The sequence below is a fragment of the Phasianus colchicus genome, chromosome 25 (genome assembly GCF_987193195.1).
Source record: "Phasianus colchicus chromosome 25, bPhaCol1.hap1.1, whole genome shotgun sequence".
Taxonomy (NCBI): domain Eukaryota; kingdom Metazoa; phylum Chordata; class Aves; order Galliformes; family Phasianidae; genus Phasianus; species Phasianus colchicus.
In genome coordinates, this window is record NC_143460.1 from 4,262,318 (window position 1) to 4,280,976 (window position 18,659).

Genomic DNA, 18,659 nt, shown 5'->3' on the forward strand with positions numbered 1-18,659 from the left:
GCAATAATCACACAACTGTTCCAAAGAGAATTAAAGAGCAGGATTGAAGACGAGCTGTTCTCTGATAAAATACACAAAAGAGCCCAAAGAGAAGAGGAGTACATCTCCGGCCTGAAGATTTTATCGGTTGGGGATGCATTGAGTTATTCTTGGAAACCTCATTTTCTAAAGAATCAGTGAATTTGCTCTGGTATTTATCTGGAAGAGTCACACTTTTGGGAAAGCAGGCTGACCTCTGACCAGCTCATGTCCTGTGATGACATCTCATTATTTCACAAGAAGTGATTCGGGATGTGGAAAGGAAATTACAGCTACACCACTGGCACAGATAAACATTAACTTTGGAGTAGCTTGTTATTAACCCGCCTGTTTTTATCAAGATGTCCTAAAATATCTGTAAATAAAGCCTAAGGTCGATGTCTTGATTTACTGGTAAGTCAATTTTAACTGCTAGGCAGCCTCAGTATTATCCTCAGCTAATAACATTACAAGTATCAAGAACAGCCGTTGTCGCCCAGATGGGAACTCAGCGTTTGTCCTTATTATCCCTGGTGCCTCCTGAAACAGTATGCAGTGGGGGAATAAAAATCCTGGTGAGAAGACAGATGGAAGCATTCATCACAGACCTGTTCCCAATGTAGAGAGGAGCGTCGTCCTTCAGCCAGGTGACCGTCAGCTTCAGCGTTGGGTCGTGCTTCACGCGGCAGTGCAGGCGAGGCATGGAGCCCCTCTTCACCACCTGATCTTCGGGGCCTCTCACAATCCTGGTGGGGTCTGCAAAGCACCCCAAAGGAAATATCAGCACGTCAGCTTGGATCTTGATCAAAGCTTAAGAGCGGTGTCACTCGGAAGGGACAAGCGTGCACGACAGCTGCTTGCCTCTAATCCGCCTCTGATACAGATGCTTGCAAACAAACTCATTTAACAAACCACTAACTTGAGCTGATCCTTGAAAAAATACCAACTTTTCTGTCTCAGCAAAAAAATTTGCTCAACGGGGGGGAAAAAAAAAAGATTCTGAAGACGTTTTAGTGCCATCAGTTATTCCCGATGCATCTTTTGTGTTTTCTTTTCTCAGTGCTCACAGCACATCACAGCTCAAGCTGCAAGATTCAGATGATCCAAGAGTATCTTTTGCTCTTGAGCTCACTGTATTCCTACCTTTGACTTCCAGGCGAACCTGGGCCTCTGCTTTGCCCAGGATGTTGGTGGCAACACAGGTGTAGATGCCCTGATCCTCCTTCCGAGCCATGCTCATCTCCAAGCTCCCGTTCTCATGTGCTTTGTAGTTCCCTCCATCCAGCGTGTTCCCCTGGCCGTTCTTAAACCTCACAGCCATACAAAGTACTGTTGTAAGGGAAGAAAGAGCAGGAAACCGCCTTCCCAGCCCCGTGGGTGGGCAGGGGATGTGCTACACTCCTTACCATCGCAGGGTGGGGATGGGTGAGCCAAAGAAGGGGCAGTCCAACCGGGTCCTGTTGTACTGGATGACTTTGATGAGCTGGTTGCGAGGGGCCAGTATCCGTGGTGGCACATCTGCAAGCATCAAAGATGACAGCCATTGAATGAGTGGACTCAATGCTCTTAGTGGTCTGTTCCAGTCTTAACAAATCTATGACTCTATGACTCTACATTGAGCTTTTCAAGACTAAACAGAGCTTTTCCATCCCCTTTCCAACCTCACTCCGTGAAACAGAGTGGTCCAACAGTGCTGCCTTACCCTTGCTTTGCTGCCATACGGCCACCAACTTTCATCCTGAAGCCCCATTGCAGAGGCCACATACATCATTCTCAGAGTAGCTAAGAGCACAGAGGATATAGGGATAACTTGCAAGGAAATCTGAGTACAGGGCATCCATCTTCCACAAGAATGGAAGCATTAACCATCATTCTGTGTGGAAAAGCGTTTCATGAGCTGACACGCTACTGGATTCTGATGGTCACTTCTTTTGAGGGAGTTTCCTTCCTCCATCCATGTGCACTAGGGCTCACCTGTCCACACACAGGCACCTACCCAGGACACTGACAAAGGCATTGGCAAGGAGGTAGCCGTGCTCGTTGGAAGCATTGCATTGGTACACGGCGCTGCTGCCGATCTGCGTGTCTCGAAACACAATGGTATCTCCAGCCACCTCTCTGCTTGGGTTGGGTGGAGAACCTTCAAAATAAGGAAGACAGAAAGGACACTTTTCATTAAATTTTAAATTAAAACTCACAGGATGCTGCATTTTATTATGCATCTTTACATCTCAGCCCAGATAAAAAGAGACAGTGGCATATTGTGTACCTCCAGAGACATGGCTCAGCTGGCCATGACTCAGCCAGGCCAATGCCCCAGAGGCAGCTCTGGCTCCCATGGTCAGCCACGAGACCCTTGGCTATGTTTTCATATAGGAGGTGCAGACTCTTCCTGGCTCACCTTCAATGGGCTCTCCATTCACCAACCACTGGATTGAAGGCTTGGGGTTCCCATTGGCTCGACACACCAACCTGCCATCCTCACCAGGGGCCAAAATGAGATTTTGTGGCTCATCCAGCCAATACGGGGCAGCTTTAAGACACACAAATGGAACAGTTACACACAGAGCAAACTGGAGCAGGTGGCCTCCAGAGATCCCATGCTCCCCTCTCAGTTTCTGGCTGTGAAAGTGAAGGAGATGGTGAAGTAAAAGTGACGTACCCTTCACTCTCACCGAGATCGTGTGGCGGATGCTGCCCATCTTGTTGGATGCCAGGCAGAAATACTCCCCAGAGTCTTCCTCCGAGACGTTGGAGATACGAAGGGCCTTATTAAAGTTTTCCAGCTTGGTTTTGCCCGCTGGGAGCTCACCTCCTTTCTTGTACCACATGATGTCTGGTGCTGGTCTAAGGAGAGGGAAGGAGATAAATGCTCTTGCAAGACAACTTTCCTAATATAAATCCTGCACTTTAAACCTTCTAAACCCAAGGAGAAAGACCTCTGGGCCACCCTCTTGCCTACCACAGCCCTCTACCAGGACCCGAGCATCACCAGATGGTGAGGAGTGGGATTTTTGTCCTACCTTGTGCCTGGGAAGTGCTGCCAAAGTCCCACCCCATACCTAGAACACTTCTGCTGGTACACATACTACAAACATCCTCACCTGCGCTTAGTACAGTGTGCTAAAGGGGCACCCAAGAAATCTGCAACTCACTGTAAGGACAAATTGATGGGGCATCATCTTTGGACAGCAAGTATCTGAAGATACCTCTTGCTCTGAGCAGTGCTGCAGAACTCAGCTCTTTTGTCTGCTTTCATGCTCCTACCCTTTCAGTAAGTTATGGGAATATTGTTAATAGCAGTTAATAGAAAATGAAGGGCATGCTCCCCCAGAGGTATTTTCACCAGCTATTCAGCATTAAAGCTATGAGAGCACCTCATGGGGCTGCTGGTGACTGCCCGCTCCCATCATGGTACGTACACTCCTGATGCAATGCACTCCAGCAAGAGATCCACCCCTCGGAGCACCATCTGGCTGCTGGAGGTCCCATATGGGTACATGAAGCTGGGTGTTGTTTCTGTAACCCCTCGGGCTGAGATCAGCAGGAAAGAAAATCAAGAAGAAAAAAAAACAAAAACAGAGCACTTTTAAATTCTCCTTCTCTGCAGCATTGGAAAGGTTCAGCAACGGGATTCACCCAGAAATATACCTGGAAACTAGAGAAGGGCTTAAAGTCATTTTTAAGGTAAAAAGACGTAATGGAGAGAGGATGCTTGGCAGGCAGGAAGAAGAAAGAAGAAAACGGATGGGCCAGGGAAGCAGAACCATAGGGATGGGGCACCAGGAGAGCCCACTCCCTAGCAGGGCAGCACTGACCCTGCTCACCCTACCTCCAGCATGGGGCTGGAATCAGATGAGACATGGAAATTCTGATGGACAGAACATTTAGTGAAGGACAATAGTGACAAATGGGCACAAGAAGGGTACATGAGACAGCTGAGCCATGCAGATCCCCATGGGATGGAGGATGCCAGAGCTCTGGCAGCATCACGTAGATTCCCACTCTTACTGGGAGCTGCTGGGCCTGGAAGGATGGAGCTGTCTGGGGATGGAGCAGAGCTGAAGACATTGGGATGGGACAGGAAAGTTTAATGGGAGACAACCAGGGATAGACAAGACAGCTCCCTACAGATACACACAGTGGAGTTCTCTTTGTGAGAGAAAAAAAAAAATTATTAATGGAATAGCTTCCATTAATAAATGGAATCATTACTCTAGATCTGGATCAGTGAGGACAGCGTGGGATGAGATGGTCTCAAAAGCAGCAGTAGCAGAGATGGAGGTTATGGGATTAGGACATGGGGTGAGATGGGTGGGTTTGACACAATCTATTTGGGCAAATAGAGATTTGGGGAGAGCCCACCCTGGGGCAGGAGTGAGCTCTTGGGGTCCTTTCCTGCTGGCCCAAATGCTTCATTAACCAAATGAGATATTTGGGAAATCTCTGCCTGAGCTCTGATACAAAGAAAAGGGCTGGGAAGAAAAAGGGGAGAGAGAGAGCAGAGACTGTTTTTGGAACTCAATCAAGAAAAGCTCGTGACCAGGCCCCTCAAGAGAAATTAAAATTAATAATAGTAATAAATCAACAGGAAGGAACTCATGCCTTCAGACTGACTCCACATCACTGGGGAGCAGCCACACTCACGCACCACTCTGCTCTCACACACCCACATATTAGCAGCAGGAGGTGCTCGTCAGAGGGTTAGTTAATTACTTGATTAATGGATTACCAGGGGCAGGCGTGCTGCTGTTTGCTCGCCTGCTTTGGAGATGCTGGTTTTCCTGGTTAGGATCACCACCCATGTAATGCCCTGCAGATCAGTGCTGAGATTTCAGGTCTGTGTTTATCAATCATTTTATACGTGAATATTGGCTTTTATCTGCCAGTAACCTGTAGCCCATGTGAATGGGCTGTGTGCCTCACTCCTGCCACGAACCATTTGCTTGGGGCATAACGAGAAGAGATAAGCAGCAGCGCAAGCCAAATTTTACGAGCCGTATATTAATGATGAACATTAAAACATAAGGGAGATAAATTAGTATGCTATCCACTTGTTTAATAAACCTAATGACAACACTGCTTAGCTGATAAGCTTTGCCTTAGCACAGCACTTTAAGTAAATATTTTGCTATTTCTAATGGGAAGAGGCCAGCAATGATCTGGGGCAGAAGTTCCAGCTCTGATCTCATGGCACTACAGCTGGAAGCTGTCAAACAGCAACATCTCACTCCTCCACTTGGGTGGAACGGACTGGAAGAATAAATTCTATGGCTATTCACTGAAAGCTGAGCTCAAAAATGTGCTCTGCTTCCAATAGGTTACTGCTGCTGACCCCACCTCTGTGGAATTGAACCCATTCAGCTGCAGAAGGGATATTCCAGAAACTGCCGTGTGTCCCCTCCCCAACATCCCACCCTGACAGCACATCAAGTTGTACATCAACCTGCAGATTGTTTCTGCTAAAGGCAATAATGGAAACATGTGCATCCCAACACATCCATCTCTCGCCTCCTGCCCCGCTCGCCAGCTTGACAACATCCAACAGATTTGCCAAAAAAGCACAAATAAAAAAAGGACAAAAGACTTTCAACTTCCATAAGAAGGTGGTGAACTTCGGCTAATGAAATTCCCAATTAACCATTTTAGACCTTTTATCTCCCTGGCTGACATTCACCTCCCTTTTCCCTGATTACACCAACGCAGCAGGAGATGGAGGCACCCCCTCCCAACCCCAACCCACGAAGACTGCAGGCACCAGAACATAAAGGCATTCCTTCCACAACACAACCATCCACGCTGCTCTTTGCTTGGAGGAGCTGCACGTTGTGTTTAGAGGAGATCCCACCACCGTGTGCCCACCAGGAAGGCATCTCCTCCCACGTGCCTCTCATTGAGGCATCATTCCATTTATGGAATTCACACTGATGTTAATTTTGCTTGTTTCACAGCCATTTCTATGAGTGTTGCAGACCATGCCCAGCCCATTTGCTGTCCCCACTTCCTCCAATTATGCTTCACGCTCAGAGCTTCCAGAGGAATCTCTCACCCCAACTCAGCAGGGAAGGTTGTCCCATTGCACAAGTATGTGAGGAGTAAGGGAGAAATTCCTGTGTTTTGCAAAAAAAAAAAAAAAAAAAAAAAAAAAAAAAAGCCCACTGCAATGTAAGATCTGGCTAATCTCAACCTTTTGGAGGCAGCAAGAGCTTGGTCCTTGCTCCCAGACAAAGCACATGCTTCAAGCAGAGACAAAAACCAAGAGGCCAATAGCTGCTAAGCACCACCTGAACACACATTCACGTGGCACAGAAGGGAAGAAATGGCAGATGGGCAGAGAGGGAAGCCCAATGGTTCCTGGGGATGCTCCCAACAGTGTGCCCCATTCCCCCATGCAAACCCACCCTGCCTGGCTCACCCCATCACCTCCCAGCTCCTCACAGGAGCTGTGAGGTCATGTGCCAGAACAACAGCTGATGGGATATGGCTAGTGGGCACGTTGGGGATGGTTGATGGTTGCGCTTGGTGATCTTAGAAGTCTTTTCCAACCTTAAGGATTCTATGATTCCATAGCTTTGGGATGTGTTGATCACACATCCAGTGACAGCCTCCCTGCTGGGGTAAGTGGAAAAGCACTCAGCACAGGTATAACCGTGCCACAGAGAAACAAATGGCTGGGAAAACCAAATGCTTGGATTCTTCCTCCTAATGGTCAATGCCCATGCTTTGCTGCAAGCACAATAGGTGGTCTTTCTGAATGCAGATAAAGAGGGGTGGTGGCTCTTGTGTCTCAATCAAGAGGATGAGGCAGTGGAGTCAACCACCAGCTTTCCCACTTAGCCCTGATCCTATTAACCCAAATATCTCTCAAGCAGAGCCCGGTGTATCCAATTAATTAGCTTAGCCCTCAATCATTTTAAGATGTCAAAACTCAGAGAGGATTTGGGCTGCTGGGCTGCTCCCAGCCCGCTTTTTGTGACGTCTGGGGGACAAAGCACAGAAAGGACCACACGCACACATCGGGGCTGTGCACACCGGGATGCTGCCGACGCAGCCCACGCTGGGTTAGCACGGGATCAGTCGGGTTAGGCACAGGGGGTTACAAACGTGAAGGTCTCCAGAAGCTGCTGTTGACTCACCACTGTACATGTCAGTGTGATTTCGTAAGGACGTTTCGTTATGGGGTTTCTCTGCAATAAACAAAAGACTGTGAGCATACCGAGCGGCACAAAGCAGCAGTGGGAAACAGGGATGGGGCTACGTGGGGACCAGGGGGCACGGGGTAGCAGAAGCAAACAGGGGTGCTCAGAGCCTTAGAAGACAAACAGCAACAGAGCACAGTGGTGCGGGAGGGGAAGAGAAGATTGCTTTCCTCCTACGAGATGGAGAGACAAATAAACGCGTGATAAATATCACCTAATTTGATCGTAAACATTTCCTCCAGGTGTTTTTCCTTTGGTATAAAGACAACGTTGACAAGAATTAGTTCAATTTGGGAAGAAAACATATTTTTTTCTCTCAGTTAACTGTGAGATAAGCGTACTCCTGCTATTTCTTTCTAGCACAAAGCATGGGCTGGATGCACTGAGGCAGCAGTGCAATGATGCAGAAAGGCATGGAGAGGGCAAACAAATAAAAATAATAACAACAATTAAGTTTTAAATGCATAATCTGCTGTAAAACCCCTTTCAATTCCCAGGTAATTTAAGCAAATTGTGTTATAGGCAAAAACAGCAGCTCCTCATAACACACCCCTCTCCCTCATTGACAATTGCTGACACCTAGGCGAGCACAGCCACTAATTGCCAACAGAGCTCCACTGGGTAATGAGCAGAACAGAGAGCACCCAGGGCACAGCCTGGGGCCCAAGACACAGCAGAGATGCTCTACAGGAAATCCTTCCAGGATTTCTTTCACTTATTTTTCTGGAGCTGGACCAATATACCAGGCTGAAAACGTCTGAGACCCAAATGAACACATGGTTTCGCTTGCTACTTTGAGCTTGAGCTCATTCAGGGTTCAGTCCTTCACTACAAGGCAAATTTTGGCATTATTCAGCCAGCTTCTCACTCAGATAACAAGTAATCGGAGCGGGTTACATGTACACCTTCCTCACCATTAGAAAAGTGCCCATTTGTTGTATTTGCATCACTACTTCTCATGCTTTGCACAAGGAGAGGGTGTTACACCAGAAGTGCAGAATGCTCCAAGCCCAGCCTGCTGCTCACATCACACCTCAATCCCAGGTATCAGAACGCTTTAATGGTGTTACCTCCTATTAAGCAACAGATGAAGCTCCTGGTGCTGGGAATTGGGAGCCAGTGTCCCCAGATCCCTAAAGTTCTGCTCCCCCTGCTCCCACCTCCCAGAACTGATCATCAGCTCCTGGTCATGGTGAGCCCCAAGACTTGTTGGTCAGCAATGAACACACACTCAGTCACATGCAGCACCACAGGGCATCCCCGTAAACCTAAACCTGGAGCAAAACACAGCTATCTCCAGCTTTCCAAATTAGGAAAAAATCACTTGATATTGCACTTCTCCCTAAAGATGGACAGAATACACCATCTGTGTCCATCTCAGAAACTCAGCAATACCCACACTGAGCTACCTCTGCAGCCCTGGGACACAGCAAGGGAACAAGCCATGGAGTCAGTCTGAGTCCCATCAGTTCTTAACCAGACTCCTATCCTAATCAAAATGAGGGAAGACACTCTTTTCTTCGGTAGGACTCAGAGCTGTCAAAGACTGAAAGGAGAACCCTACCCAAGAGGTTGGCAGAGCTCCATCCTGGCTGACAACCATGACACTTACTGGTTTTCACCTTGAGGGTGTAGGGATTTTTCTGTTGGATGGTGTGGGTGAAGTGGAAGCGTGCATTGCAGCTGTAGTCAGTCTGGGCATCCTGCAGCATGACATTGGAGAAGTACAGGTCACCATTCTGGCCCTGGGAGACACGCTTGTCCTGGTGGATGGGCTCCATGGCTGCGGGGGAAGAGGCATTCAGTTAACCAGGACCTCCTGAACACGTGAAGGCAAAAAGCAACTCCCAGTTTAAACCATGCGTGGGTACCACCAAGCTGTGAACTGGCAACGATGACTCCAAATTTAATTATTTCAAACTAACACTGCAGGTGCTTGAAGGGAGTGAGGGTTCATGATGGAAAAGGCTTCCCCAACTCACAGCTGCTCATCCAGAAGATGACAGGAGGAGGCAGACCAGGAGGTGGGTTGCACTGCAGGCTGAGTGGAGAACCTTCGTCAACCTCAATGACATCCACCTTCTCCTTGGGCCACAGGGGAGATCCTGCCACGAGAATCACAGCACTGCATGAGGAAGGTAGGCATTCACTCTGCAGATCTCCTCCCTTCCCTCTGGACCTGGCCTGGTTTCAATGGAATGGCCTCAATTGGCAGAGAGGGAAGCCTTATTTCTGCGTGTGCAAGTCTTATGGGGAGCAGCTGAGAGAACTGGGATGTTTCAGTCTGGAGAAGAGGAGGCTCAGGGGAGACCTCATCTCTCTCTACAGTTCCCTGTAAGAAGTTTGTAGCGAGGAGGGGTAGGTCTCTTCTGAGTAACAGCAATGGGATTAAAAGCAATGACCTCAAGTTGCACCAGGGAAGGTTCAGGTCGGATATCAGGGAAAAGTTCTTCTCTGAAAGAGTGGTCAGGCACTGGTGAAGGCTGCCCAGGGAGGTGGTGGATTCACCATCCCCGGAGGGGATCAATAACTGTGGAGATGTGGCACTGAGGGTCATGGTTAGTGGGTATGATGGAGATGGCTTGGGGTTGGACTCAGTGATCCTAGAAATCCTTTCCAGCCTTAATGATTCTATGATCTTGACACAGGCAATGGATGATAGAATCACAGGGTTGGAAGTGACCTTAAAGACCACAAAGCAGGCTGGGATATCTGATCACCGGATGCTGTCTGTGCTTCTACGACAAAGCATCCATAGAAGTGTGGAACTTCCTGAGTCTGATTTCTGGTGCTCACCCCACACAACTGTGCTTACTCACTGGACACCTGGAGGTGGATTTTGCTGGACAGTGCAGTGCCAAAATCGTTCCTGGCGAAGCACTGGTACTCGCCCTCGTAGTCGTCTGGTCGCCCACCTCCATGGAAATCAATGACCAACGTCCCTGACCGCCTCCGCATGGACACTTTGGGGTCCTTTGCCACGTTGAAGAACTTCCCGTTCCGTGTCCAGGAAAAGCTGTGAGCATGGCAGAGAGATTTGTGAGGTGACTGTGGGGTGTATTTACCTGAAAAGAGCCTTAGTTGGGCTATGCAAGTAAACAGTTAAATCAGTGGCAATCGGCATCTATAGTGCCGGCTCTGGGGACAGTGGGACCAACTCAGATCTGCTTTGCCCAGAAATCCCAGCACCTTCAGAACCAGTGCTAACAAACCACGGAGCTCCGGTACAGGAGCAATTCCGGGGCACTTACGTGGGAACTGGATTCCCTTTGGCTTCACATTCAATGAAGATGTTGTCCCGGGGGTCAACGATGTAGTCCTTCACAGACTGCTTGGTGATGGTGGGGGGCTGAGGCACTGCAAAGCAAATGGCAGGGGTGAGATGAGCTGTGTGCCTCTCTCTGCTTTCCTGCAGCAGATCTCACCAGGATTCTTTCCCAATTTGTGCAAATCTGTGGTCCAAAGACCTCCAAAACCACAAGCAAGCGTGGAGAACATGCTATTTGTCACCAGCCCTGTGCACCACATGTACCTTGCACCAAAGCACAGCTGGCACCAGACCCAACCCCTCATGCCATTTTGGACATGCAGAGGACACCACCATGTTCACATAGAAGGCAGCACTTACATTCACTCTGAATATTTGCTGTTATTTCCGAAGTGCAAGCATAATGAAAAAGAAGAAAGAAGGGTTAATCGAAGGGCTAACCCCCATAAACACACATTATGCACACAAACATATGAAAACAAAATGCTGCTATTGTAGGATCTGCAAATCCTACGTACAACTGATTTAACAATTCCAGCATGTTCTAATCCACCTACTTATATAGTTATATAGCAGGAGATGCTGTTGAGCACTCAGAGAATGATAGAATATTCTGAGTTGGAAGAGACCCATAGGGGCCATGGATTCCAAATCACTGTTAGCTGCTAACTGCCTGTGCAGCCTTTGGGAGCTTTGGGGGTCCAAAGAGGGCATGAAATGAACTCTAGTGTACCAGTACTATATCCCATATGTAGATATATAGGTATCTATCCCATAGATAGATAGATAGATATTTATATCCCCCAGCATCTCCAGTGCTGGAGGTGATGTTGCTCTGCTGTGGGTCCATGCTGTGCAGCAGAGAGGAGACCGAAGAAGTGGCAAGTTGCAAAGGAAGGCTGCCTTCAGCAGTTCTCCACCAGCTGTCAGCATTTCCCTTACTTTTCTGTGCTCATATTACGTGTAAGCATCAAAATCACTCTTTTTTGACAGGAAAGCACAAGAAAGAGCAGAAGAGTGCTGTTTGCAGACCTACTCGGTTATGCCCAACTGGATCCCATTTCTGTACTGACTGCCTGCACATCCAAACTGTGTACATCCTGTCGAATTCCCATGCTGGGAACAAGAGTGCCATGTTCCCATTCCAGGGCTGACCCTAGGGAACAAAATTATGCTCATCCACAATCATTCGGAATGGAGTAAAGCAGGAACTCACACTCAACTCTTGCAAAGATAAGAGATTGCACTGGGACCCCCACCTCAAGCTTTCAGTTGCACAAGTATTTACTTTCCCCTCAGCAAATCAGAGCTTTCCCACTCTCTCTTCACGTTGTTTCCAAAGAACCCTGGTGCTTCAGCCCGAGTACAGACAGCAGCACAAAGCAGTGCTTTTTCCACTAATGCACCGCTCGCTGGAGGATTTCTGTACATTGCACTGTCAGAATAGATTCCCTGCAGCTACAGGCTGATTATTATTAACAGCCTCTACAGGAGGAAGCTGGGACACAGAGAAATTATGAAACTGGTATCCAGACGAGTAGCTGGAACAGAGCCTCTGAGCCATGACTTAGCAGCTCGCTCTCAGTACAAACCTTCATCCCAAGTGCACCCAAACAAGTCATACGTTTCCCAGACACTGGCCTGAAGATGCTGTTTAGTGGAAACATCACCCCTTGTCCCCTTCCTCCATATCCTCAAACTCTCTGAATAAAACAAAATAAAACATAACTCGTGTCTCATGTTTAACCAAAAGTCCCAACAGAGACAAAAACTGTGGGATGCTCCACTTTAAGTCTATGGGCTAAAGGTTTTCTGGGGATGGGCTTCTCTACCAACTTGGTATTCTGTCCCTTTTTGATGGGTGGCTGCAAGTCCTTTGCTCAGCTTTCAAGTCAGCAGTTCAGGTGGATTTCTGGATGAAATGTGATTTAAAAAGAAAAATATCCCAAATATTTGGTTGGAGCAGGAGACATGCCCGGTCCATGTATTTCTTCACTCTGCCTTTGCAGACCTTCAAGCAGGAAACCATAGAATCATAAGCCTTGGAAAAGACCACTGAGATCATACAACCCAACTATCAGCCCATCCCCACCGTGCCCCAGGTGGAGTAAATCAGAACTTACAATCCAGAGGGACTTCAATGGCGCTGATGAGGTGTTGGAGGCACAGAGCAAATGCAATCCCTGCGCAGGTGAGCTGGTGGCTGTGCAGGACCATTTTGGATATCAGGATAATGCTATGGTTTCACCTGCTCCCCCGAGGAGAGCTGATGGCTGTTGGGTCCTCAGCTGCAAAACACAAAAAAACAGAGGTCAGCACTGCTATGTCCTGCATTTCTCTTCCTGGCAACTGTGGGGACAGAGAGTTTGCAATGTGAAAATATTTGTGCAGAGGGACAAAGGATGTTAACAAAGGTAATTAGTTTCCAGGCCATGTTTCCAGTACTCAGCCCACGGTCGCTGTCTTTCCAAGGCATTCTTTGTTAAGCCTTTATGGTTACCTGTGCTCAAACCCCAGAGCTCTGTTGAGTTCTCCCCAAGGAACGTTGGAAAGTTGCCCCAGAAGTGAATGCAGAACCACATAGGCCCCCACAGGAGAAAATCAGAAGGATGGTTTGCTGTTTAATAGGACCGTAGAAACACAGAACCATGGAATCATAGAATGACTGGGTTGAAAGGGACCTCAAAGACCACCTCCTACCAACCACCCCACCATGGGCAGGGCTGCAAACCTCTAAAGCAGATGAAACAGGCACCAGATGATGTTGCCCAGAAGTCAGGAAGCCCATAGCTGAATTTCATGCACAAGACCCAACAAACACTAAAACCCAGTTTTCATTCTGGACCGAAAAAAAAAAGAGTTGAATTCCACTGAAGGAAGAACTGTCTGTGACCCTAGAGCCAATGAAAGCCCAGAAGGTGCTGCAGCACTGCTGATGGCCATTCCCCTTCCCAAAACAGCACTGCCTGCTACACACTATGGGAACATTTTTGGACCAATGGGAGCAGAGCACAGATGCAGCATCTCTTTGTGAGCTGCTTTGCCTCTATTTTCCAGGAGGCAATGGGGCTCCGAGGCTGTGTGGGGTCAGGCAATGGGATGATGCTTTCACCCCTGCACACATCCAGGAGCCCGCAGGGACTGGCAGCGCATCTCTTGGAGTTTTCATAGACATCCATTTGATTTGGCTGTTAATAAGCCCACAGACAAACTGCAGATTAAAAGAGAGTAGAAAGGAGGATGAATTATCTTATCTGGACAATAAAATTCCCCGTAGAAAGGCTGCTGCACCGCAGAGGTGGCATCACAGCTGAGTTACAGCTCTGTCTGTAATAGAGCTATAACAGCCGGGCAGCAGACATCCAGACAGCTCTCAGCTGAGAGCAGAAACAACGCCAGGGCAGCAAACAGTGGAAAATCCCCAGTGCTGCTCCTTCCCATCTCCATGCAGCCCTGCACTGTGGTGGGACGGCACCAACAGGAGAGCAGCACAGAGGCCATTTGGCAAGCAAGGAGAACCTGGGTCATGAAATATAAATCAGTCCAGCTTGGGCTGCTGCTGCTGAGACCCAATGAGGCTGATGTGGGAGGGAGGGGGCTCAGGACAACAGACAGAAGCCGTTGATAGGTACTGCAGGGAGCCAAGCTGACAGCTGTCAGCCAGCCAACAGCCCTGACACATGGCCTGCACTGCTCTCCTGCACCCCAGGCAGGGGCACAGCCAGTGCAACGCAGCTCCTGAGAACGTTTTTCCCATCGCCCCTGTGGAGAACGGGCAGTGTTTTGTCATCCATGCTGGGTTTTGCCCTGCCTAAAGGAGATGCTGCTCCTGCACCGCACCCTGGAATCATAGAGATGTCTAAAAGCCATCACAGTTATTAAATTAGAAGGGATGAGTAAGGAGGACTGTGTGCATCCTTCCCAGACCAAATGTGCAGCCCAAGATTTCGTTTTGAAGTGTTAACAGCAAGTTGTTCAGCCCTAAAGATCTACCATGAAGCATTCCTGACCTCGTGCACACGTCTGAACCTCAAGGATGGTCCAAATCAGAGCCCAGAACACGTCTCCATCCCTGGGCTGAAGCCCAAACGAAGTCACCAGCCCTCTGCATCCCCATGACACCAAATTATGGGTTGCAAAGGGGCTCAGAGGGGAGTTCTACTTTGATCTTTTTTTTTTTTTGCTCATTCAAAGGATTTTCCAATCCAGTCGTTGCAATAAAAGCAGTTGAAGGACAAAATAATTATAGGACCGGGTCAGTAATTAAAGTCATGTCCAGGACTTCCACAGCCCTCAGGGAGCAGGTCGTCCTGAACGAAGCTTTTCAAATTACTTCTTTAGCTTTCTGTCTAAAGGAAGATATCACTGTGATCTGTGGTCTTCATTATTTAGAGCGTTTCATTTCTCCAGTTTCAGCTTAAAGTGAGTAATGGATGGGCTGGTTTTATGCCTCTCTGTTACTAAGCAATAGTTGGACTTACGAACTAAATCAGCCAATACTGCAACCAGATATTTAGCAAGGCTGAGATTTGTAGCATCCTTCCTATGCTCACATTGCGATATTTCACAAAAAAAAATCACAAAATGCTTTAAAATGTGCTTCCTTCACAAATGCAAGGTGTAAGGCAACAGGCATTTGAATGCCTCTATGCACTGCTTTGAGATCAGCCACAGTGAAAGCAACGTCTGTGACATAAAGGAGAAGGGTCCTGGCAGAGGCTTGGGAGATGCCTACATACATGTATGCATTAAATGGAAATGCAAACAGGACTTAAAGCCCCTTCCAACCTAAGCCAATCTATAACTGAGTCCAAACACTGATTACATGGAGTATACAAAGCAGGCAGCTGTGCACCCAACTGATGGATACATCCCGCCCATCATCACGTGTGCTTGGACTGGGAAAACAAGGGCTGTGTGAATCAGAAGGGAGATTTGCAGCAGTGCTGCACTGAGGGGATGGGAGCCATGGAGACTCAGCTGATCTAGAGCAAAGGAAGAGGGAAGAGCAACGTGGGAGCAAAGTGGGGACCACGTGAGAATGGAGCAGGGAGGACAGCCTGTATGGCACGCGTGACCTTGCATCCACGCAGAGCATTGTCAGCACTGCTAATCCAAAGAAACATGAACAAATAACAAAACTCACAACAAAGCATGCCCTAAGATCATCCCTGCCTTTAAGGGAAGCAACAGCCAGGCTCGTTCCAGGGCAGCTGTGGGTGCAGCAGCACAAAATCTGTCACCGTGCCCATGTGTGTAGGTGGGCTGCTGGGGTTGGGCGCTGCAGAACAGAGCCTGAATTGTTGGGGATGTGGGCAGTAAGGGAACTGCCCCAGCACAGAGGGATGGGGCGCATAGCAATGGGTGTCTGGGGATGTTCCTGAGAGTGTCTGACAATGGGAGATACCTGAGTTGGAACACAGCTCTCATCCAGTGATGCTGCTGTAGAAGATGGGCAAATCCAGGTCCCAGCTTTGCTTTCCTCTAGCTATCAGCAAGGCAGAAGCAGGATGGACTTGGATGCTTTTTACCCCAATACTCCTTCATGGTCCAGAAGGGCTCTTCAACTTGTTGCTGCTTTGCATTTCCCTGATGTCCTACTCTCAAGCTGTTAGTCTGGGTTGGGAAATGCATCCCTGATCTTGCTCCAGACCTCCTTCAGATGTTGTGTGAACATCCTTCACTGTGCAAAAGGATAATGAGCCCCAGGGCAGGGCCTGTGAAACTGAAGGCTGTTCCTCTTTGCAGGCAGAGGGAAAGGGTGCAAAGCAAGAAGGCAAAAAAATTGACACGCTCCTGGGGATGGTGGATAAACTGATGGGACAATTCATTCCAGAGCTGAGAACACAGCTGGTGGGAGCCAATAACAGCAGCCAACTCTGCTGGACCAGGATGGGAACTAAAGGCTTAGAGGGGAATTGTGCTTTCCATAGCAAAACGAGCCAAATCTGGAGTAACAGTGCAGCAGTTGAGCAACTGGCCAAGGGTTGCATGGATTCAAGAGGAGGTGCAGAGAGTTGGGGTGTTGGATGCTAATGCAGCCCAGCAGAGACCAGCGTGGCTCTGTGGAGCTCTGCTGTCCCCCTTCAGCTGGGGCAATTCCCCACCAGGTGGCTGCAATTTGCCTACACTCCCACTAGCCGTGCTGGGAAGTTGGGTGCTACTGAAACCAAACCTGCCCAGGTGCCATCACTGCTCATTTCCCTGTGTATGTTCTGCAGAGAGCTTCACCCTCTCAAGTTTCTGCTGATGGAAAGACAATGCTCATACATCCATAATTAAAACGCACAACATAGCCAAGCACTTCATTCATAAACCACTCAAAATGCTCAGTGAAGATGTGAGGGTGATGATCCCACCACAGAAAAGATTCCCTCTGGGCAATAGCACATGCACAGCTCCTCAAGGGCTCTGGGATGGCCATCTGACCCTGCTCTGGCCATCTGACCCTGCTCTGGCCGAGCCCTGGCTATGGGAGGCATTCCCAAGCCACATCCCCACAGCACACCAATGTCCTTCTCCACTCCAGGAGTCCCAACCTCACTGCACTGCTGCGCTTTGCTCTCCTCTGGAGAAAGGAAGAGCTGGAGAATTTCCCCTAGGTACAAACAACCACATGGAAGGGCTAGGATAATGAGATGGGACCTTTCTGAGCAGCAATGGAAACCAATTCCTTCCCTGCAGAACCCCAGCCCAGCCCCTCACAGCACATGGACACGGTGAGGCACAGGGATCACTGGCTGGAGTCAAATAGGATTAAATTATTCCACAATGAAGGATTGTTTGTGATCAGCTCATTAGGTCCAGCAGAACACTCTCAGTAGCAATTAGGCATTTATCCCTATTTATGGTTGTAAGAGGAGCAGTAAAACTCGAGCAGCTAGTGTTCCCAAGAAGATTCCTCCAGCACAATTTAACGCATCTCAGTCGCTTAATTAAAACTGATTGAATAGCACAGAGCAATGTTTCCACAAATGAAAGCTCTTTTCATTTCAGATAATGAAAAACATTGATTTAGGGGGAATATATGCATGTGATTCCCCAGCAGCGACTGAAGAACCCATTTTCCCAGGGTCTGCTCCTGCTTTGTTCCCCCTACCATATATTGGGTGGATTTCCAGGTTGCTGCCTTCCAGGCTGTAAATCCCCCATCCCCCATTGTTTAGAGCCTTTGTCCCAGGTGGCAAAATTCACCTTGCACATGCCAGGTACCCTCAAGACCCTGTGGAAGCAAACTTGGCATTGCATAGAGCATTCAGAAGGTAATTCATTCTCATGTAGGACTGCTGAAAGCATGGATAACTCCAGGGAGATGCTCTTTATCTATCACGACCGTATCTCAGCACTACATAAATGTGAATTAATTTATCATTCTGTCCTTTTGGTAATGTAAGAAAAAACAGTAGTTCTATTACAGAGAGTGACTCGAGTCCAGGGAGGTTAAGTGTTACCCCAAGGTCATGCATGAGATATGGCGTGGGTGGGAAATAAGCCTGTAACACCAGAGCACTGAATTTAATCAGAAAATAGCGTTTAACCTTTACAAAGAGGTCATCGAGAGTGGAGAAAAAATGTGAAAGTGTGAAGCTGCCTGTGGATGACAATGACGTGGCCTTTGCCAGCACCATGAGCGTGGTGTGGGGCAGCAGCTGATCTTGTCACTAGCAGGAGTAGAGAGCTGTGAGGGGTTGCCCTTAAGTAGAAAGCAAATGCTCCAGAGCATCGCTGTTGCACGGGCTGAGCCTTGGGCTGCCAGCTTGTGGGGTGTGGTGGGATGGGTAGGGAAGATGGGGCAGCTGAGACAAAAAGGCAGAGGCTCTGAGCACCAAAACTATCCTGGCTGTTGCGTGTTGCCTGTGAGAGCCAGGCTAGGGTGTTCTGTCCCAGTGGAGCAGCACCATGTGCAAACCCAACCAGTGGTAATGCCAACCTCCCTGCTAGCTTCAGGAAAGAACCATCACTGAGGTTGGAAAAAACCCCTAAGATCAAGTCCAGCTGTCAACCCATCACCACCGTGCCCACTAACCGTGTCCCTAAGAGAGACCTGAGACCACTGAGCTCTGATCCCCCCCACGCACAGCAAAGCTCCTTTCCAGGGCTCTCCATCCCACGCTGCTCAGGAGATGCATAGCAGAGCAACAGGGGACACACCATTAACATCTACCCTGCTGTGT

General features: G+C 48.5%; 1 protein-coding gene across 6 annotated transcripts in view; it reads right to left on the bottom strand.

Moving 5' to 3' along the window:
• The window catches only part of NFASC (neurofascin), a 76,325-nt gene that overhangs the window by 34,158 nt on the left and 23,508 nt on the right, over positions 1-18,659 (bottom strand). For 5 of the 6 annotated variants that reach the window (XM_090124767.1, XM_090124768.1, XM_090124770.1 and 2 more), the window contains 14 exons: positions 12,609-12,773; positions 10,846-10,863; positions 10,469-10,574; positions 10,037-10,233; positions 9,200-9,322; positions 8,830-9,000; positions 7,155-7,205; positions 3,441-3,552; positions 2,681-2,865; positions 2,420-2,551; positions 2,015-2,158; positions 1,425-1,536; positions 1,162-1,328; positions 627-774 (listed from right to left, as the gene is read on the bottom strand). In XM_090124767.1, the coding sequence (XP_089980893.1) occupies positions 627-774; positions 1,162-1,328; positions 1,425-1,536; positions 2,015-2,158; positions 2,420-2,551; positions 2,681-2,865; positions 3,441-3,552; positions 7,155-7,205; positions 8,830-9,000; positions 9,200-9,322; positions 10,037-10,233; positions 10,469-10,574; positions 10,846-10,863; positions 12,609-12,702 (1,760 nt within the window). In that variant the 5' untranslated portion in view covers positions 12,703-12,773. The remainder of the gene's footprint in view (positions 1-626; positions 775-1,161; positions 1,329-1,424; positions 1,537-2,014; positions 2,159-2,419; positions 2,552-2,680; positions 2,866-3,440; positions 3,553-7,154; positions 7,206-8,829; positions 9,001-9,199; positions 9,323-10,036; positions 10,234-10,468; positions 10,575-10,845; positions 10,864-12,608; positions 12,774-18,659) is intronic. The other variant, XM_090124773.1, reaches the window with a different exon arrangement.